The sequence below is a fragment of the Salmo trutta genome, chromosome 15, assembly GCF_901001165.1.
Source record: "Salmo trutta chromosome 15, fSalTru1.1, whole genome shotgun sequence".
In the NCBI taxonomy this organism is placed as follows: Eukaryota; Metazoa; Chordata; class Actinopteri; order Salmoniformes; family Salmonidae; genus Salmo; species Salmo trutta.
This window is the reverse complement of record NC_042971.1, coordinates 62028714-62047993: the sequence shown is the minus strand read 5'-3', so window position 1 is coordinate 62047993 and position 19280 is coordinate 62028714. Positions and strand designations below refer to the sequence as shown.

The window sequence follows — 19280 nt, the reverse complement described above, 5'->3', positions numbered from 1 at the left end:
TCCAACCACATTGTCCGATTTCAAAAAGGCTTTACGGCGAAAGCATATCATTAGATTATGTTAGGACAGCGCCTAGACAAGAAAAACCACACAGCCATTTTCCAAGCAAGGAGAGGCGTCACAAAAACCAGAAATACAGCTAAAATTAATCACTAACCTTTGATGATCTTCATCAGATGACACTCATAGGACTTCATGTACCACAATACATGTATGTTTTGCTCGATAAAGTTCATATTTATATCCAAAAACCCCATTTTACATTGGCGTGTAATGTTCAGAAATGTTTTGCCTCCCAAAACTTCCTGTGAATAAGCACATAAATTTACAGAAATACTCATCATAAACGTTGATAAAATTTACAACAGTTATTGAAAGAATTATAGATACACTTCTCCTTAATGCAACCGCTGTGTCAGATTTTGAAATAGCTTTACGGCGAAAGCACATTTTTCAACATTCTGAGTACAGAGCTCAGCCATCAAAGCAAGCTATACAGTTACCCGCCAAGTTCTGGAGTCAATTAAACTCAGAATTAGTATTATATTGTCAATCTAAGATTTATAGATGAATATCTCTTGAAAACACCTGTCAAAACAGATTTTAAATTAACTTTACAGGGTAATCACACTTTGAGATCAAATGGGATGCGATACCCAGAAATTGAGCTCGAAAACCTAGCTCGGCGCCACCTGTGAACAATAGCACGTAACATCTGATATTGTATAATATCGCCAATAATCCCTCACCTTTAGTTGTCTTCATCAGAAATCACTTCCCGATGTCCCAGGTCCATGACAAATGTATTTTCGGTCGAAAAAGTCCATGCTTTATGTTCCATTAGCTTCCTCTTGTTAGCGCGTCCTAAGGCTGTAATCAAATGTTGATCCGTGGGCGGCAGCTGTCTAACGCAAAATGACTGTTTACGGTAAGTTAGGGTCGTTCAAACATGTCAAACGTTGTATCAAGTAATCGTCAGGGCCTGTTTCAACAAGAGAGCCAATCAGATTCGAGTGGGACGATTTCATTGTGTTTCAAAAAACTTCCAAAGGTGGGGGCAGACACGGCCGCCAACGTCACAATGCTCATGGCCCTCCGACTGTGACCAATTGCCACATCGTCTCTTTCACTGAGTTTCTACCGTAGAACCCTCAAAACACTTTGTAAAGACTGGGGACATCTAGTGGAAGCACTGGAAAGTGCTCAATTTTCATTTTTTTACGTTGTGATTTATAGGTAAGGCTGTGAAGTCGAGTCCACAATTCAGATTTCCACTTCCTGGTTCAATCGGTCTCGGGGTTTTGACTGCCATACGAGTTCTGTTATACTCACAGACACCATTCAAACAGTTTTAGAAAATTCAGGGTGTTTTCTATCCATATAAAATAAGTATATGCATGTCTTAGCTTCTGACTTTGATTAGTAGGCCGTTGAAAATGGGAACGATTTTTTTCCAAAATGCGCTGTGGCGCCCCCTATCCTAGGGTAAATCCAACAGGTTAACCACTTCCGGTTGCTCCAGGAAGCTTAGAATCAACACAGGTAGACCTCACAGTGGCCTGATGGATAGTCATCGAAGACAGGTTCATAAGGCATTCATAACCCACATAGGCTTCAGGTTGAATTTAGGGGAGCAGGCAATGTATTCCTATGGGAAGAAATGTCATTACAAACTGTTTGATGTAAACACCTTCTTTTCACTGTTAAGGGTTAATGCCACATGGTCAAGGTGATGCTTGCACAGATCGGGAGGACCTCAGGAATGTTCCTGAGGTCGAATTGTGCTTCTAACCCTAACGGTTCTCCCGCTGTCACCCAAAAGCACCTGAAATTTAGGGCCAGGCTTCATCATAGGCCTACTTTTTTCATGGTCGCTGCGCTCAGACCGAGCGAGCTACGGTCAAGCGGGGCATCTCGTTGAACTTGGCACAGCCTAGAGATTATGGTAATGCCATTGCAGGCTCTGTGTGTCTTTAAGCCCCGCACTGTGTCACTCCATCCTTGCTGTGTGTGTGTGTGTGTGTGTGTGTGTGTGTGTGTGTGTGTGTGTGTGTGTGTGTGTGTGTGTGTGTGTGTGTGTGTGTGTGTGTGTGTGTGTGTGTGTGTGAGTTTTTTCTTTGACATCTGTTGGAAGAAATGACTGATTTACAGTTCATGAGGGTTGCCTAATCACACATATGAAGTTGTGGAAAGATTTGACCTTTTTAACACTTCGAAACAGCCCCTGTGACCATTTTAACGCACTTCTGGTTGACACAGGAAGCTGAAAGTGAACACATATCCTCCTTGGCGTAGGCTCTTATAGAATATTGAGTTTTAAGTCTTTACGTTAAGAACTGACTTATTTACAGAGTTATTTCAGAAAATCACAGAAAATCACAGAAATATTGCAGAGCTCCGAAACTTGCCTTAACGGATTCATCTGAACACACTGCAACTGGATCTGTAACTTTTTGGAGATTTTTTTTTTTTTTTTTTAACATCACCAATTGTACATTGTCTAATTTCTCTTAAATTACGATAGATAAATGTCTGGTTCTTTTTTTCCTGACACCGTAGGTTCATGTACTTTGACGTGAAGCTGTCAAATTAGCGCTCTATTTTCGTTTTTGACCTTTAATCCCAGAAAAATGGCCTTAACTTAAAGCGTTGAGGCCTCGACTCCATCTTGTTCGGGGCCAACTGCCCATTATGCCAAACCTATGCTCACCAAGTTTTGTCTTGGAAGTCTTTTCCGTGTAGGAGAAAAGGCCACATCATGAATCGTGATGTTTTGTACATTTGCAATATGATTCCATTTGCCCTCTGGTGGTATTTTCCGGGACAGGTGAAAAATGACCAAAATTTGAACATTTTATATAACGGAAACCGAATGTCCGAGAGACTTCGTTCGATGACTTCCCGGAAGATCCGGCCCCGGTGCACGGCCCGCCACTGTCCGTGAATTTTACAAACATTCGCGGACGTCTAGTAAGGGACCGTACATTTGCAATATGGAGTTTCTCATCAATCATACAGCAAATGCCAAAATGTTCCCTTCATGTATGATAAGACACGGACTCTATCCACACGTACATATGGATTTTGTATTGTAAATATGTGGTAGTAGAGTACTGGCCTGAGGGAACACACCCTATTGTGACTCCCTCTAACCCCTGTCTCCTCTCCTCCATACCCCCTAACAACCTACTGTGACTCCCTCTAACCCCTGTCTCCTCTCCTCTAGATCCCCTAACAACCTACTGTGACTCTCTCTAACCCCTGTCTCCTCTCCTCCAGATTCCATCTAACCTACTGTGACTCCCTCTAACCCCTGTCTCCTGTCCTCCAGATTCCCTAACAACCTACTGTGACTCCCTCTAACCTACTGTGACTCTCTCTAACCCCTGTCTCCTCTCCTCCAGACCCCCTATCCAGCCTTCAAGATGGAGGAGGAACAGTGCTTCTACAATGAGTCCATTGCCTTCTTCTACAACCGCAGTGGAAAGTACCTGGCTACAGAGTGGAATACTGTCAGTAAGCTGGTGATGGGGCTGGGTATCACAGTATGTATCTTCATCATGCTGGCTAACTTGCTGGTCATGGTGGCTATATACGTCAACCGCCGCTTCCACTTCCCTATTTACTACCTGATGGCCAACCTGGCCGCCGCGGACTTCTTTGCCGGCCTGGCGTACTTCTACCTGATGTTCAACACGGGCCCGAACACGCGGCGCCTCACGGTCTCCACGTGGCTGCTCCGACAGGGTCTCATCGACACGTCCCTCACGGCGTCTGTGTGTAACCTCCTCGCCATCGCCATCGAACGCCACATCACCGTTTTCCGCATGCAGCTGCACACGCGCATGTCCAACCGGCGTGTGGTGGTGGTGATTGTAGTCATCTGGACCTTGTCTATCGTCATGGGAGCCATCCCGTCGGTGGGGTGGAACTGTATCTGTGACGTCAGCACGTGTTCTAGCATGGCGCCGCTGTACTGTAACTCCTACCTGGTGTTCTGGGCCATATTCAACCTGGTCACCTTTCTGGTCATGGTGGTGCTGTACGCTCACATCTTTATGTACGTGAGACAGAGGACCATGAGGATGAGCAGACACAGCTCTGGACCACGCAGGAACAGAGACACCATGATGAGCCTGCTGAAGACTGTCGTCATCGTATTGGGTAAGAACCTCGACTACCTTCACAACAGACACTGTGTTAGATTCTGGTACTGGGTAGGTTAGAGTTAGGACCACGTAGGAACAGACAGTATGATGAGTCTGCTGAAGACTGTCAGAACCACTGGTTCAAAAGGGTCCATACCAGGGGATATCTTTAAATGACATGTTTTTGATAATCTAGAGAATACAGACCATGCCCAATGTATATTTGGAGTTTTGTGGATTTGCACCATATCCTGACGTTCTGAATCCAGATGTCTTTTAGACAGATTACTCAGAATATTACACATGAACATTTCTTATGGCTGGATATGGACTCATTCAATATCCTGAGATATGTGACACCCTATTTTCTCTCTTCATGTTGACAAATACTGACTGAATACATCACATATGTGTTTTCTCAACACGTTCAAGATATGAAGCTATATTGATTCCAGACTTCTACTTCGCTTCTCTTGGCTGAGGTCCATTTCCAGAACTTGATTTGCTTTATGATATTCTGAAAATAAGGATGATTTCTGGTGCATTTTTGAGTTTTCAGCACATGCTCAATTGTTTGACAAATATGAAACCCATATAATAACGTATTGTATTCCCTCTCTCTGCATGAAGGCTCGCCAAACCGCTAGCTAAAAGCACTGTATCTGGTAGCTTAGCAACAACAAACGTGCATTTTCTGTTGTGGAGTTCCAACTGTCATTTTTGAATTTCGGTGCCACAAATGAAAGTAAAGGATGTATGGTCGAAATGACAACTGGATTAACAAAGAAGTGAGAAGCTGTTCAGAAAATACCTCAAAAGAAGTTAACGCTAGGAGGCAAGTGAAAAAGGGAGAAGGTACAGGGGTTGCTCCACTAAAAGTTTTACGATTATGCTGCTGAACTTAGAGGTAATTTGTGGTTTAGTATGGTACCCTGCGTCACTATATTTGTCAACTCTAACCTACCCAGTACTTCATTGCTCCAGACCAGTGCAAACAGGAGTTACAGCACTGATTATGCTTTTGGGTCCTACTGTGTCTCTAACTGACAGTGAATGGGCGACATAAACCTAAATAGAAACTGGTCATTGTGCATGACTTCCGTATTACTTCTTAAAACTGTTGTTACAGTAAGATTTTTATTATTTTATTTTGTTTGGATTATTTTGGTCTTACTGTAATACTTTAGCCCACTCCCGACCGCTCACATTGTACAGCGCCTGAGTGGTGTCATGGTCTAAGACACTGCATAGCAGTGCAAGTTGGGTTGTTACAGATGCTGATTCAATACCTGTGCTGGCCTTGACTGGGAGACCCATGAAATGTCTGTAGTTTTTTGGTTTCTCTCCCTCTAAAAGCCGAAATAAATAATTCTAAATAACAAACTGGCTTTATTTACAAATTAGTAGCAATGTCTCACCCCATGTTCAAGAATGGCATTTTCCACACTCATTTTACGTTATTTGAAAATTAAATAATCTCCAAATTGTTGTTGTTATTTAAACAAAGTGATTATTATTATTAATTTAGATTCATATAAAAGCAAATTGGATATTCTCACAGATATATTATTAACCCTGTCATTAGCAGGATAATATATATTGGCCATATTGTTCATGTCTCCCGAGTGGTACACAATGGGATTGCCTTGCAGTTCTCCAGCTGTATCCACTGAAAGCGTGCCAGGTTCAAGGCACGAGGGCAGGGGGCACGGGATGGGCCGCAGAGAAGATGGACCTAGCCCATGGGAAGGGAAGAGGAGGAAGGGGGAGGGGAGAGGGTGGACCCCCACCCCGCCCCACTGGCAACACTTTAAAGGGCATTTCACTAGTAATGGCGCTGACTAGGTAAACGTTCCTGCTGTTCTTAGTGTCTGACCGTTCAACCTAAAACAATGTAACTAATAATGGCATGAAAATTGCCCCTTAGATATGAATTCGGAGGGCAGATATTATAAAATATTAAAGCATTAGACCTCTCACTAAAGGCGTCACTCAAAAGTTATACTTAAATCCGAACTGGATTTAATGAAAAATGACATGAAAAGCACACATTTGTAAATCCCAAACTCTAAAAGTAATTGGAAAGGTAGATACAGATTATTTGTGACATTGTGGTTAACATAAAGAATGTAAACAAGATGTAAACAAGATGCTGTGTTTTTATTTAGAGTAGTGATGGACAGCTGGGGGCATTTTGAAAACAGGTTTTCAAACACTTGTCACCCGATTAGCAGGACAATAGTTGCTTACTGGAAAATACTCTTTCAAACACACACGGTCACGTTGTACAGCGCCATTATGGCTATTAGCAGGGCTATATTTTGCCATTTATTGGCGGCGCACAATTGTCTCAGCGTTTCTCTCCCTCTAAAAACAGAAACAAATGTTTTGGACTTTATTCAGATTACAATCACTCACTTTCATTTTTTTGAAAACGAAAAAACCTCCAAAATATCATTATATATTAACAAGTTGGTGGCACAGTGATTTAGCCCGTGAAATACATAAAGCTGAGTGACTCACTCATTTATGGCTTTGGATCAAAATAAATAAGTGCCAACATTCTTTCTGATAGTTTTTAATAAATAAATGTTTTGGTTATCCTGACCTGGACCATTATGGGCTATTAGCAGGACAATGTACCTTTACCAACACCTCTCTGTATTTTGATACTTTGTAGATAGGGGCTCAGGAGTGGATGGGGGCTCCCGCAGTGCAAAATGCATTGCTACAGATGCAGGTTCGATACCCGTGCCGGCCGCCACCGTTAGACCCATGAGGCAGCTTTTGGTTTTAACTTAGAATCCTCCAGTCCTCTATATGTAATTATTGGTGGAGAGTCACGTCATGTTTTTCTATATACTGTAGGCCTACCGTAGCCAACATGAGTCTCACTAGTGTTGACTAATGTGCTGTTAAAAGTGGTGTAGGTCTTATTTAAAGAGCATATTGTAGTTAGATGCAAAAGCCAACAAAATATTTTAGCACCATTTCACGCTGCTCTGAGACAAGCATGGGGAGTGGTCTTGATAAATCAATGAGATTTTTATTTTCACTGAATCTCCGTTTGGGTATTGGTTATCAATCAAATGTATTTATAAAGCCCTTCTTACATCAGCTGATGTCATAAAGTGCTGTACAGAAACCCAGCCTAAAACCCCAAACAGCAAGCAATGTAGATATAGAAGCACGGTGGCTAGGAAAAACTACCTAGTAAGGCAGAAACCTAGGAAGACACCTAGAGAGGAACCAGGCTCTGAGGGATGGTCAGTCCTCTTCTGGCTGTGCCGGGTGGAGATTATAACAGAACATGGCAAAGATGTTCAAATGTTTATAGATGACCAGCATGGTCAAATAATAATAATCACAGTGGTTGTAGAGGGTGCAACAGGTCAGCACTTCAGGAGTAAATGGCCACTCCAATACCTTGACTTTGTTGTAATTAAGCCATTTTGCCACAACTTTGGAGGTATGCTTGGGTCATTGTCCATTTGGAAGACCCATTTGCGACAAAGCTTTAACTTCCTGACTGATGTCTTGAGATGTTGCTTCAATATATCCACATAATTTTCCTTCCTCATGTTGCCAACTATTTTGTGAAGTGCACCAGTCCCTCCTGCAGCAAAACACCCCCACAACATGATGGTTGGGATGGTGTTCTTCGGCTCGCAAGCCTCCCCCTTTTTCCTCCAAACATAACGATAGTCATTATGGCCAAACAGTTCTATTTGTTTTCATCAGACCAGAGGACATTTCTCCAAAAAGTACAATCTTTGTCCCCATGTGCAGTTGCAAACAGTAGTCTGGCTTTTTATGGCAGTTTTGGAGCAGTGGCTTCTTAATTGCTGAGCGGCCTTTCAGCTTATGTCGATATAGGACTTGTTTTACTGTGGATATAGATATGTTTGTGCCTGTTTTCTCCAGCATCTTCACAAGGTCTTTTGCTGTGCTTCTGGGATTGATTTGCACTTTTCACACCAAAGTACTTTCATCTCTAGGAGACAGAATGCGTCTCCTTCCTGAGTGGTATGACGGCTGTGTGGTCCCATGGCGTTTATACTCACGTACTATTGTTTGTATAGATGAATGTGATACCTTCAGGCATTTGGAAATTGCTCCCAAGGATGAACCAGACTTGTGGAGGTCAAACATTTTTTGGGGGGAGGTCTTGGCTGATTTCTTTTGATTTTCCCATGATATCAAGCAAAGAGGCACTGAGTTTGAAGGTAGGCCTTGAAATACATCCACAGATACACCTCCAATTGACTCAAATTATGTCAATTAGCCTATCAGAAGGTTCTAAAGCCATGACATCATTTTCTGGAACTTTCCAAGCTGTTTAACCTCTTACATCTACACGTTCCGCTAGCGGAACGTCTGCTCCAATATCCAATGATGGGCGGGGCGCGAAATACAAACTCCTCTAAAATCCGAAAACTTCCACTTTTCAAACATATGACTATTTTACAGCTATTTAAAGACAAGACTCTCCTTTATCTAACCACACTGTCCGATTTCAGAAAGGCTTTACAGCGAAAGCAAAACATTAGATTATGTCAGCAGAGTACCCAGCCAGAAATAATCAGACACCCATTTTTCAAGCTAGCATATCATGTCACATAAACCCAAACCACAGCTAAATGCAGCACTAACCTTTTATGATCTTCATCAGATGACACACCTAGGACATTATGTTATACAATACATGCATGTCTGTTCAATCAAGTTCATATTTATATCAAAAACCAGCTTTTTACATTAGCATGTGACGTTCAGAACTAGCATTCCCACCGAACACTTCCGGTGATTTTACTAAATTACTCACGATAAACGTTCACAAAAAGCATAACAATTATTTTAAGAATTATAGATACAGAACTCCTATTTGCACTCGATATGTCCGATTTTAAAATAGCTTTTCGGATGAAGCACATTTTGCAATAATCTAAGTACATAGCCCAGCCATCACGGGCTAGCTATTTAGACACTCACCCAGTTTAGCCTTCACCAAAATCACATTTCCTATAAGAAAAATGTTCTTACCTTTCCTGTTCTTCGTCAGAATGCAGTCCTAGGACTTCTATTTCAATAACTAATGTAGGTTTGGTCCCAAATAATCCATCGTTATGTTCCATCAAGACGTTTTGTTCGTGAGTTCTAGACACTATCCCAACGCTAAATCTCGGCCACGAGCATGGCGCAGAATGTGACAAAAAAATTCTAAATATTCCATTACCGTACTTCGAAGCATGTCAACCGCTGTTTAAAACCAATTTTTATGCAATTTATCTCGTAGAAAAGCGATAATATTCTGACCAGGAATCTGCCTGTCTGTAAACTGAGGGAAAAACCGAAAGCCGGGGGCGGGGCGGGTCGCGAGCGTAAGGCTTAGTCCACTGAGTGACCACTTAGCTTTTGCTCTCCTTTGTTTCAGCCAGGGCTTTGAATTACGTCATTCCTGTTTTTCGCGGGCTCTGAGACTCCATTGGAGACGTGGGAAGTGTCACGTAACAGCAGAGATCCTTAGTTTTTGGAAGAGATGTCAAAGAAAGCAAATAAATGGTCATACAGGGTACTTCCTGAACAGAACCATCTCAGGTTTTTGCCTGCCATAGGAGTTATGTTATACTCACAGACACCATTCAAACAGTTTTAGAAACTTTGGAGTGTTTTCTCTCCAAAGGTAATAATTATATGCATATTCTAGTTTCTGGGCAGGACTAATAATCAGATTAAATCGGGTACGTTTTTTATCCAGCCGTGAAAATACTGCCCCCTAGCCATAAGAGGTTAAAGGCACAGTCAACTTAGTGTCTGTAAACTTCTGACCCACTGGAATTGTGATACAGTGAATTATATGTGAAATAATCTGTCTGTAAACAATTGTTGGAAAAATGACTTGTGTCATGCACAAAGTAGATGTCCTAACCGACTTGCCAAAACTGTAGTTTGTTAACAAGAATTTCGTGGAGTGGTTGAAAAACAAGTTTTAATGACTCCAACCTAAGTGTATGTAAACTTCCGACTTCAACTGTTTTTCATTTGGTCAATATAAATGCCATTTGGACATTTCTTATGCCATTTGGACATGGTTCACTGACTTTTGACTTCCAATGATCATATATTTCAAATGGACAAAACATAGGCCTCATGGACAAACTCAATAGAATTATACAAAGGTATGTTCATACGGTTATTATATATGTATAATTGACAAAAACTTGCTTAGGCCAACAACAAAACATTTTTAGATGTTTTCTTTATCTTAGCAACTACAAATCAAGAACATTAGCTAAATTGGCCAGCGGCTAGTAGGGCTAGCTAGCAAGTCTTGATAGGGGCGTAAAAGCTAACAAATAACCTAGCTAGTTACAAATAACACAATTGACTTCCCTTCAGGGATTCATTCTCTACCCCCTATCAAGCCTCAAGGTGACAGCTAATGTTTTAAAATATTTAGGCATATTTTTGTATTACTGGTTAATATAAGCTAGATAGCTAACTAACTTAGCTAACTAACTAGCAAGTTGGCTAGCTAGCTTGTTCCAGTTAGTTTTCTCATCATGATTAAAGCAGGTTGAGTATCTACCATATGAAATAACAATATTTTCCTACAATATCGACACAATTTTGATTCATGATTTACACATTGACAGTTTGGAATGGATCACAGACCAACCCTACCAGCACGTTAGGTCTGGACTGTCAGGTACCACCGCTGATGACCCTCCCATTACATCCATCGTCTATTACAAACAGGGCAGGCAGGGCTATTAAGGGTGTGCAACTTTTATTTTATTCTAAATAAATATAATGTATTTTTAGTCAAGTTTGACCTACATTTACATATTTTACAGAAAACGTGTTGTGATTGGAGCTTAGGATTTGCTTTGCTACATATTTTTTTTAAAAGAAGTAGCACAGATGTGCTCTGGAAATAGCAACTTGGTTCAAAAAGGGAAGTTCACCCAAAACCACTTCCGGGCTCTTTATAACACTTGTCTGGCTGTTTGTCAGTACCCCAGACAATTTTTAGGTTCATTTTTTGAGTATTTACAGTGAGGGAAAAAAGTATTTGATCCCCTGATGATTTTGTACGTTTGCCCACTGACAAAGAAATGATCAGTCTATAATTTTAATGGTAGGTTTATTTGAACAGTGAGAGACAGAATAACAACAAAAAATCCAGATAAAGGCATGTCAAAAATGTTATAAATGGATTTGCATTTTAATGAGGGAAATAAGTATTTGACCCCTCTGCAAAACATGACTTAGTACTTGGTGGCAAAACCCTTGTTGGCAATCAGAGGTCAGACATTTCTTGTAGTTGGCCACCAGGTTTGCACACATCTCAGGAGGGATTTTGTCCAACTCTTCTTTGCAGATCTTCTCCAAGTCATTAAGGTTTCGAGGCTTACGTTTGGCAACTCGAACCTTCAGCTCCCTCCACAGATTTTCTATGGGATTTAGGTCTGGAGACTGGCTAGGCCACTCCAGGACCTTAATGTGCTTCTTCTTGAGCCACTCCTTTGTTGCCTTGGCCATGTGTTTTGGGTCATTGTCATGCTGGAATACCCATCCACGACCCATTTCCAATGCCCTGGCTGAGGGAAGGAGGTTCTCACCCAAGATTTGATGGTACATGGCCCCATCCATCGTCCCTTTGATGTGGTGAATTTGTCCTGTCCCCTTAGCAGAAAAACACCCCCAAAGCATAATGTTTCCACCTCCATGTTTGACGGTGGGGATGGTGTTCTTGGGGTCATAGGCAGCATTCCTCCTCCTCTGAATACGGCGAGTTGAGTTGATGCCAAAGAGCTCCATTTTGGTCTCATCTGACCACAACACTTTCACCCAGTTGACCTCTGAATTATTCAGATGTTCATTTGAAAACTTCAGACGGGCATGTATATGTGCTTTCTTGAGCAGGGGGACCTTGCGGGCGCTGCAGGATTTCAGTCCTTCACAGCGTAGTGTGTTACCAATTGTTTTCTTGGTGACTATGGTCCCAGCGGCCTTGAGATCATTGACAAGATCCTCCCGTGTAGTTCTGGGCTGATTCCTCATCGTTCTCATGATCATTGCAACTCCACGAGGTGAGATCTTGCATGGAGCCCCAGGACGAGGGATATTGACAGTTATTTTGTGTTTCTTCCATTTGCGAATAATCGCACCAACTGTTGTCACCTTCTCACCAAGCTGCTTGGCGATGGTCTTGTAGCCTATTGTCTTTAATCCGGTAGATTATCTGCTTCGTGGTTCTAATATTGATAGGCGGGACGATGTAGTGTCTTACTATTGGTCAATAATTCAATAAAGGAAATAAGAATGAAAGGAAATAAACAAAGAGATGGGTAGCTAAAGTAATTTAAAGTCAGGCCAAGTGAATACGTTAGTTGTCGAGTAATTGAGTGATGTCGGCCAAAGAGATGGTAGCTAGCTCGGCTAGCAGTTAGTAATCTCTGAAGTAAAGTAAATTAAGGCGAATAACGTTAGTAGTCAAGTATCTGACTGATGTCGGCCAAAATGAAGTGCATTGTGCCCGGGTGGAATAATGTTCCGATTAGATACAAATACACTACACATTTCCACTATTTTCCGCGATGGAGATGTGTGTCAGGCATGGCTGCAGGCCATCCCACATTCTGCTTATGGTGCCAAAACGACGCCTGAAGTCATTCACCAGCTGCGGTTGACCGTGTCTAGTGATCGCTTTGTGGCCACTGATCACTTTGTGGCCAGTGATCACTTTGTGGCTGCTGACTACAAGGAGGACCGGTTTAAACAGGGTTGTGTTCACACCGTCTTTCCACCATGGACAGGAAAGCTCCAACAATTTAAGGTAATTGCTAGCTAGCAAAGTTGCTAACACCTGTAGCTTGTCATGACAAAGTCATTTCTAATGTAATTTTTTTGCCATTCCCTGAACTAGTTGGTCGTGTTTTTAGCTTAGCTACTACTGTAACTGTAACGTTATCCTGTCTTACTGACTGGTTTGTTTATTTACCTTTGTGATGCAGTTCCCTTTTTCATTATAATTTTACTGACGAGAACTAGTATATTATTTTCTACTAGGCATCACACTGTAATGTCATTATAGGCATCATAGTTTTCTGTAGTGCTATTGATTGCATAAAATGACTTGCCCTAGTTAAAGTCCAGGAGTAGAACTCAGCCCTAGTCAGAGCCATAATGCAGTATACGTCTCTGGTCCTAGCTGGTCCAGGAGTTGTAATGACAACAAATTAGCCCAACTATTACGTTATTTACATTTTAACATTTAGAATATCTGCTCCTGCACTGAATTGACATGCAATGACTGACTCAACCTCTCTAGTATAAAGTCGAATAATATGCTACACACCTTAGTATCCCTCGATCATGTAGTGCTTACTCTAAAACTCTTACATCGATTGGACTGCTAGCTGTTACAATGCTGTTTTGATTTGATCGTGCTGTTCTAGGGGAGCTCAAGCCGGAAATTTTAGTTGAGGTTTTCCCTCGATCGTGTAACGTTAACTGTAGAATTGTGTAATATACTGTATAATCACTTGATTGATTGTTTTTTTTTATTTGATTATGTAAAAACCCAATACAACAATGGGGGTACAATGCATTTAGAAATTTGTCAAGAATAACCAAAAAAAGTTACAAATGGATTTCCATTGAAGTATATTTTAGAAAAACTATTTTTTTTAAATTTTCCCATAAAATGACATAAGCAAATCTAACTGCCTGTAGCTCAGGACCTGAGGCAAGGATATGCATATTCTTGATACCATTTGAAAGGAAACACTTTGAAGTTTGTATAAATGTGAAATTAATGTAGGAGAATATAGCACAATAGATCTGGTAAAAGATTATACAAAATAAAAAAAACGTGTTTTTTTTGTTGTTTTTTTGTGCCATCTTTGAATTGCAAGAGAGAGGCCATAATGTATTATTCCAGCCCAGGCGCAATTTAGATTTTGGTCACTAGATGACAGCAGTGTATGTGCAAAGTGTTAGACTGATCAATGAGCCACAATGTTGTATCAAGACTGCCCAAATGTGCCAAATTGGTTTAGTAATACATTTTCAAGTTCATAATTGTGCATTCTCTTCAAAAAATAGCATGGCATTATTTCACTGTAATAGCTACTGTAAATTGGACAGGGCAGTTAAATTAACAATAATTTAAACGTTCTGCCCATATCAGATGTCATGGGACATCTGTGTCATGGGACATCTGTGTCATGGGACATTTTCTTGTTACTTACAACCTCATGCTATTCACATTAGCTTACATTAGCTCAGCCGTTCCGCGGGTGACCCACCGATCCTGTAGAGGTTTAAAAAAACAGTCACCTTTTTGGAGGTCACTGCCAATAAACTGCCTGTACTTGAAACCAGCAAAGCCTCTCCAAACAAACCAACTGAAAAACAGAAGTACATTATTGCAGTGGCTTTAATTAAATAATGAACATCTTGAATATTGTCGCATGAATAAACTCACTGATGATCAAACTCAACACATACCATTCAGAACAACTGACCACACCCCAAACATTTCTTCAAGACAGCATGGTCACAAAATGGTTGCTCACCAAATCAAACCAGCTGAATCAACGCTGTCCAGCCAAAACACACTAAGGACCTTCCAGATACAAAACTCTCACCTGAACATGACCAAGAAGTGTTTCTATAAATGTCATGCATGTCCTCTCCTAATAAGGGTGCCCAGGGAAATAGTGACCAAGAACTTTTGTTCCATGTGATATGTCTGCATTACTATTCCAGTGGAATACTTGTTGACCTATTAACATGGTGCCGGAGGGAATGGCAAACATTTTATCAGTTCTATTGTTAGCATGATCTCAACCCTGCACCACCCTTCTCAATCCCTCACCACCCTTCTCAACCCCTCGCCACCCTTCTCAACCCCTCGCCACCCTTCTCAACCCCTCAAAACCCTTCTCAACTCCTCACCACACTTCTCAACGCCTCACCACCCTTCTCAACGCCTCACCACCCTTCTCAACGCCTCACCACCCTTCTCAATCCCTCACCACCCTTCTCAACCCCTCACCACCCTTCTCAACCCCTCACCACCCTTCTCAATCCCTCACCACCCTTCTCAACCCCTCACCACCCTTCTCAACCCCTCACCACCCTTCTCAATCCCTCACCACCCTCCTCAACCCCTCACCACCCTTCTCAATCCCTCACCATGCTTCTCAACACCTCACCACCCTTCTCAATCCCTCACCACCCTTCTCAACTCCTCACCACCCTTCTCAATCCCTCACCACCCTTCTCAATCCCTCACCACCCTTCTCAACCCCCTCACCACCCTTCTCAACCCCTCACCACCCTTCTCAATCCCTCACCATGCTCTCAACACCTCACCACCCTTCTCAATCCCTCACCACCCTTCTCAATCCCTCACCACCCTTCTCAATCCCTCAACACCCTTCTCAACTCCTCACCACCCTTCTCAACCCCCCACCACCCTTCTCAATCCCACACCACCCTTCTCAATCCCACACCACCCTTCTCAATCCCTCACCACCCCTCTCAACCCCTCACCACCCTTCTCAATCCCTCACCATCCTTCTCAACCCCTCAAAACCGTTCTCAACACCTCACCACCCTTCTCAATCCCTCACCACCCTTCTCAACCCCTCACCACCCTTCTCAACCCCGCACCACCCTTCTCAATCCCTCACCACCCTTCTCAATCCCTCACCACCCTTCTCAATCCCTCACCACCCTTCTCAATCCCTCACCACCCTTCTCAATCCCTCACCACCCTTCTCAATCCCTCACCACCCTTCTCAACCCCTCACCACCCTTCTCAACCCCTCACCACCCTTCTCAATCCCTCACCACCCTTCTCAACCCCTCACCACCCTTCTCAACCCCTCACCACCCTTCTCAACCCCTCACCACCCTTCTCAACCCCTCACCACCCTTCTCAACCCCTCACCACCCTTCTCAATCCCTCACCACCCTTCTCAACCCCTCACCACCCTTCTTCCCAATCCCTCCTTTCTCATGTTTTTCTCACAGCAATGAAGGGAATTTATAGCCAGATACAGGTGCAATGGTGATATGTATGTATTATTAAACTAAACTCACTTCAGCTAGAGAAAAAGAGCCTTAAATCCACCCGCCTCGCTTTCTCAGAAATATACACACCATTCGTAACAGTAGCTGAAGCAAAAAATAGCTTTCAGGAAATGAAGTATTGTGAAAGAGAATCTCACTGCTATATACACTGCTCGAAAAAATAAAGGGAACACTTAAACAACACAATGTAACTCCAAGTCAATCACACTTCTGCGAAATCAAACTGTCCACTTAGGAAGCAACACTGATTGACAATACATTTCACATGCTGTTGTGCAAATGGAATAGACAACAGGTGGAAATTATAGGCAATTAGCAAGACACCCCCAATAAAGGAGTGGTTCTGCAGGTGGGGACCACAGACCACTTCTCAGTTCCTATGCTTCCTGGCTGATGTTTTGGTCACTTTTGAATGCTGTCGGTGCTTTCACTCTAGTGGTAGCATGAGACGGAGTCTACAACCCACACAAGTGGCTCAGGTAGTGCAGCTCATCCAGGATGGCACATCAATGCGAGCTGTGGCAAGAAGGTTTGCTGTGTCTGTCAGCGTAGTGTCCAGAGCATGGAGGCGCTACCAGGAGACAGGCCAGTACATCAGGAGACGTGGAGGAGGCCGTAGGAGGGCAACAACCCAGCAGCAGGACCGCTGCCTCCGCCTTTGTGCAAAGAGGAGCAGGAGGAGCACTACCAGAGCCCTGCAAAATGACCTCCAGCAGGCCACAAATGTGCATGTGTCTGCTCAAACGGTCAGAAACAGACTCCATAAGGGTGGTATGAGGGCCCGACGTCCACAGGTAGGGGTTGTGCTTACAGCCCAACACCGTGCAAGACGTTTGGCATTTGCCAGAGAACACCAAGATTGGCAAATTCGCCACTGGCGCACTGTGCTCTTCACAGATGAAAGCAGGTTCACACTGAGCACGTGACAGACGTGACAGAGTCTGGAGACGCCGTGGAGAACGGTCTGCTGCTTGCAATATCCTCCAGCATGACCGGTTTGGCGGTGGGTCAGTCATGGTGTGGGGTGGCATTTCTTTGGGGGGCCGCACAGCCCTCCATGTGCTCGCCAGAGGTAGCCTGACTGCCATTAGGTACCGAGATGAGATCCTCAGACCCCTTGTGAGACCATATGCTCGTGCGGTTGGCCCTGGGTTCCTCCTAATGCAAGACAATGCTAGACCTCATGTGGCTGGAGTGTGTCAGCAGTTTTTTCAAGAGGAAGGCATTGATGCTATGGACTAGCCCGCCCGTTTCCCAGACCTGAATCCAATTGAGCACATCTGGGACAACATGTCTCGCTCCATCCACCAACGCCACGTTGCACCACAGACTGTCCAGGAGTTGCATCCCTCAGGAGACCATCCACTACCTCATCAGGAGCATGCCCAGGCGTTGTGGAGAGGTCATACAGGCACGTGGAGGCCACACACACTACTGAGCCTCATTTTGACTTGTTTTTAGGACATTACATCAAAGTTGGATCAGCCTGTAGTGTGGTTTCCACTTTAATTTTGAGTGTGACTCCAAATCCAGACCTCCATGGGTTGATAAACTGGATTTCCATTGATTATTTTTGTGTGATTTTGTTGTCAGCACATTCAACTATGTAAAGAAAAAATTATTTAATAAGATTATTTATTTCATTCAGATCTAAGATGTGTTGTTTAGGTGTTCCCTTTATTTTTTTGAGCAGTATATATATATATATCAACAAGTATTCCACTGGAATAGTAAGGCAGACATATCACATGGAACCAATATATATGGAAATAGTGACCAGAACTTTGGTTCCATGTGATATGTCTGCCTTACTATTCCAGTGGAATACTTGTTGATATATATATATATACTGCTCAAAAAAATAAAGGGAACACCTAAACAACACATCTTAGATCTGAATGAAATATATATATATATATATATCAGAATCTCTTTCTCTTTCTCTTTTACAATACTTAATTTCCTTAAAGCTATTGTTTGCTTCAGCTACTGTTACGAATGGTGTGTATATTTCTGAGAAAGCGCGGCGGGTGGATTTAAGGCTCTTTTCCTCTAGCTGAAGTGAGTTTAGTTTAATAGTTGGAGGGAAACTAAATGTCTTTCCATGTACCACATCTGGACAGCAGATGAGGATGACAGATTCCAGCTTTCGGTATGCTGTAAAATAAGTTATTCCTGATTTCTCCTGGGAAACTTGTATCAGAGAAAAGAGCAGGATCCCTTGCTATCTCATCTGACCATCCTGTGTCCAAAATGACACCCTATTCCATATATACCCATAGTTTTCTAGTCAAAAGTAGTACACTACAAAGGGATTAGGATGCCATTTGCGGTGAACACATAATACCCAGGCTCATCCACATTCACATGTCACTTCTCATTGACTAAGGAAGGCCATTGTTCCTGTAATGAAGACCCACCATGGGAAATAATCATGTCTATTAGTATTGTGAGTGTGTGTGTGTGTGTGTGTGTGTGTGTGTGTGTGTGTGTGTGTGTGTGTGTGTGTGTGTGTGTGTGTGTGTGTGTGTGTGTGTGTGTGTGTGTGTGTGTGTGTGTGTGTGTGTGTGTGTGTGTGTGTGTGTGTGTGTGTGTGTGTGTGTGTGTAATGTGAATATGACATATCTCTGTAATTATATATATTATTATATGACATGATGTATTGCTCTGTGAACAGCATGTTTAACAAGTGTGAATCAGACCAAATGGAATGTCTCATGACAGTTTCAGATTACTGAATAACCCTGTCTAATTCACCATTACCGCAGTCTGTCACAATCCTGTCTAATTCACCATTACCTCAGTCTGTCACAATCCTGTCTAATTCACCATTACCTCAGTCTGTCACAATCCTGTCTAATTCACCATTACCTCAGTCTGTCACAATCCTGTCAAATTCACCATTACCTAAGTCTTTCACAATCCTGTCTAATGCACCATTACCTCAGTCTGTGACAATCACCATTACCTCAGTCTGTCACAATCCTGTCTAATTCACCATTACCTCACTCTGTCACATTC

At 42.6% G+C, this 19280-nt stretch overlaps 1 protein-coding gene across 1 annotated transcript in view; it reads left to right on the top strand.

The window, feature by feature from the left end:
• LOC115149514 (lysophosphatidic acid receptor 1) overlaps window positions 1-19280 on the top strand; it is a 73291-nt gene that overhangs the window by 34277 nt on the left and 19734 nt on the right. The window contains exon 2 of the mRNA XM_029692446.1: window positions 3405-4164. Coding sequence (XP_029548306.1) covers window positions 3426-4164 — 739 coding nt within the window. The 5' untranslated portion in view covers window positions 3405-3425. The remainder of the gene's footprint in view (window positions 1-3404; window positions 4165-19280) is intronic.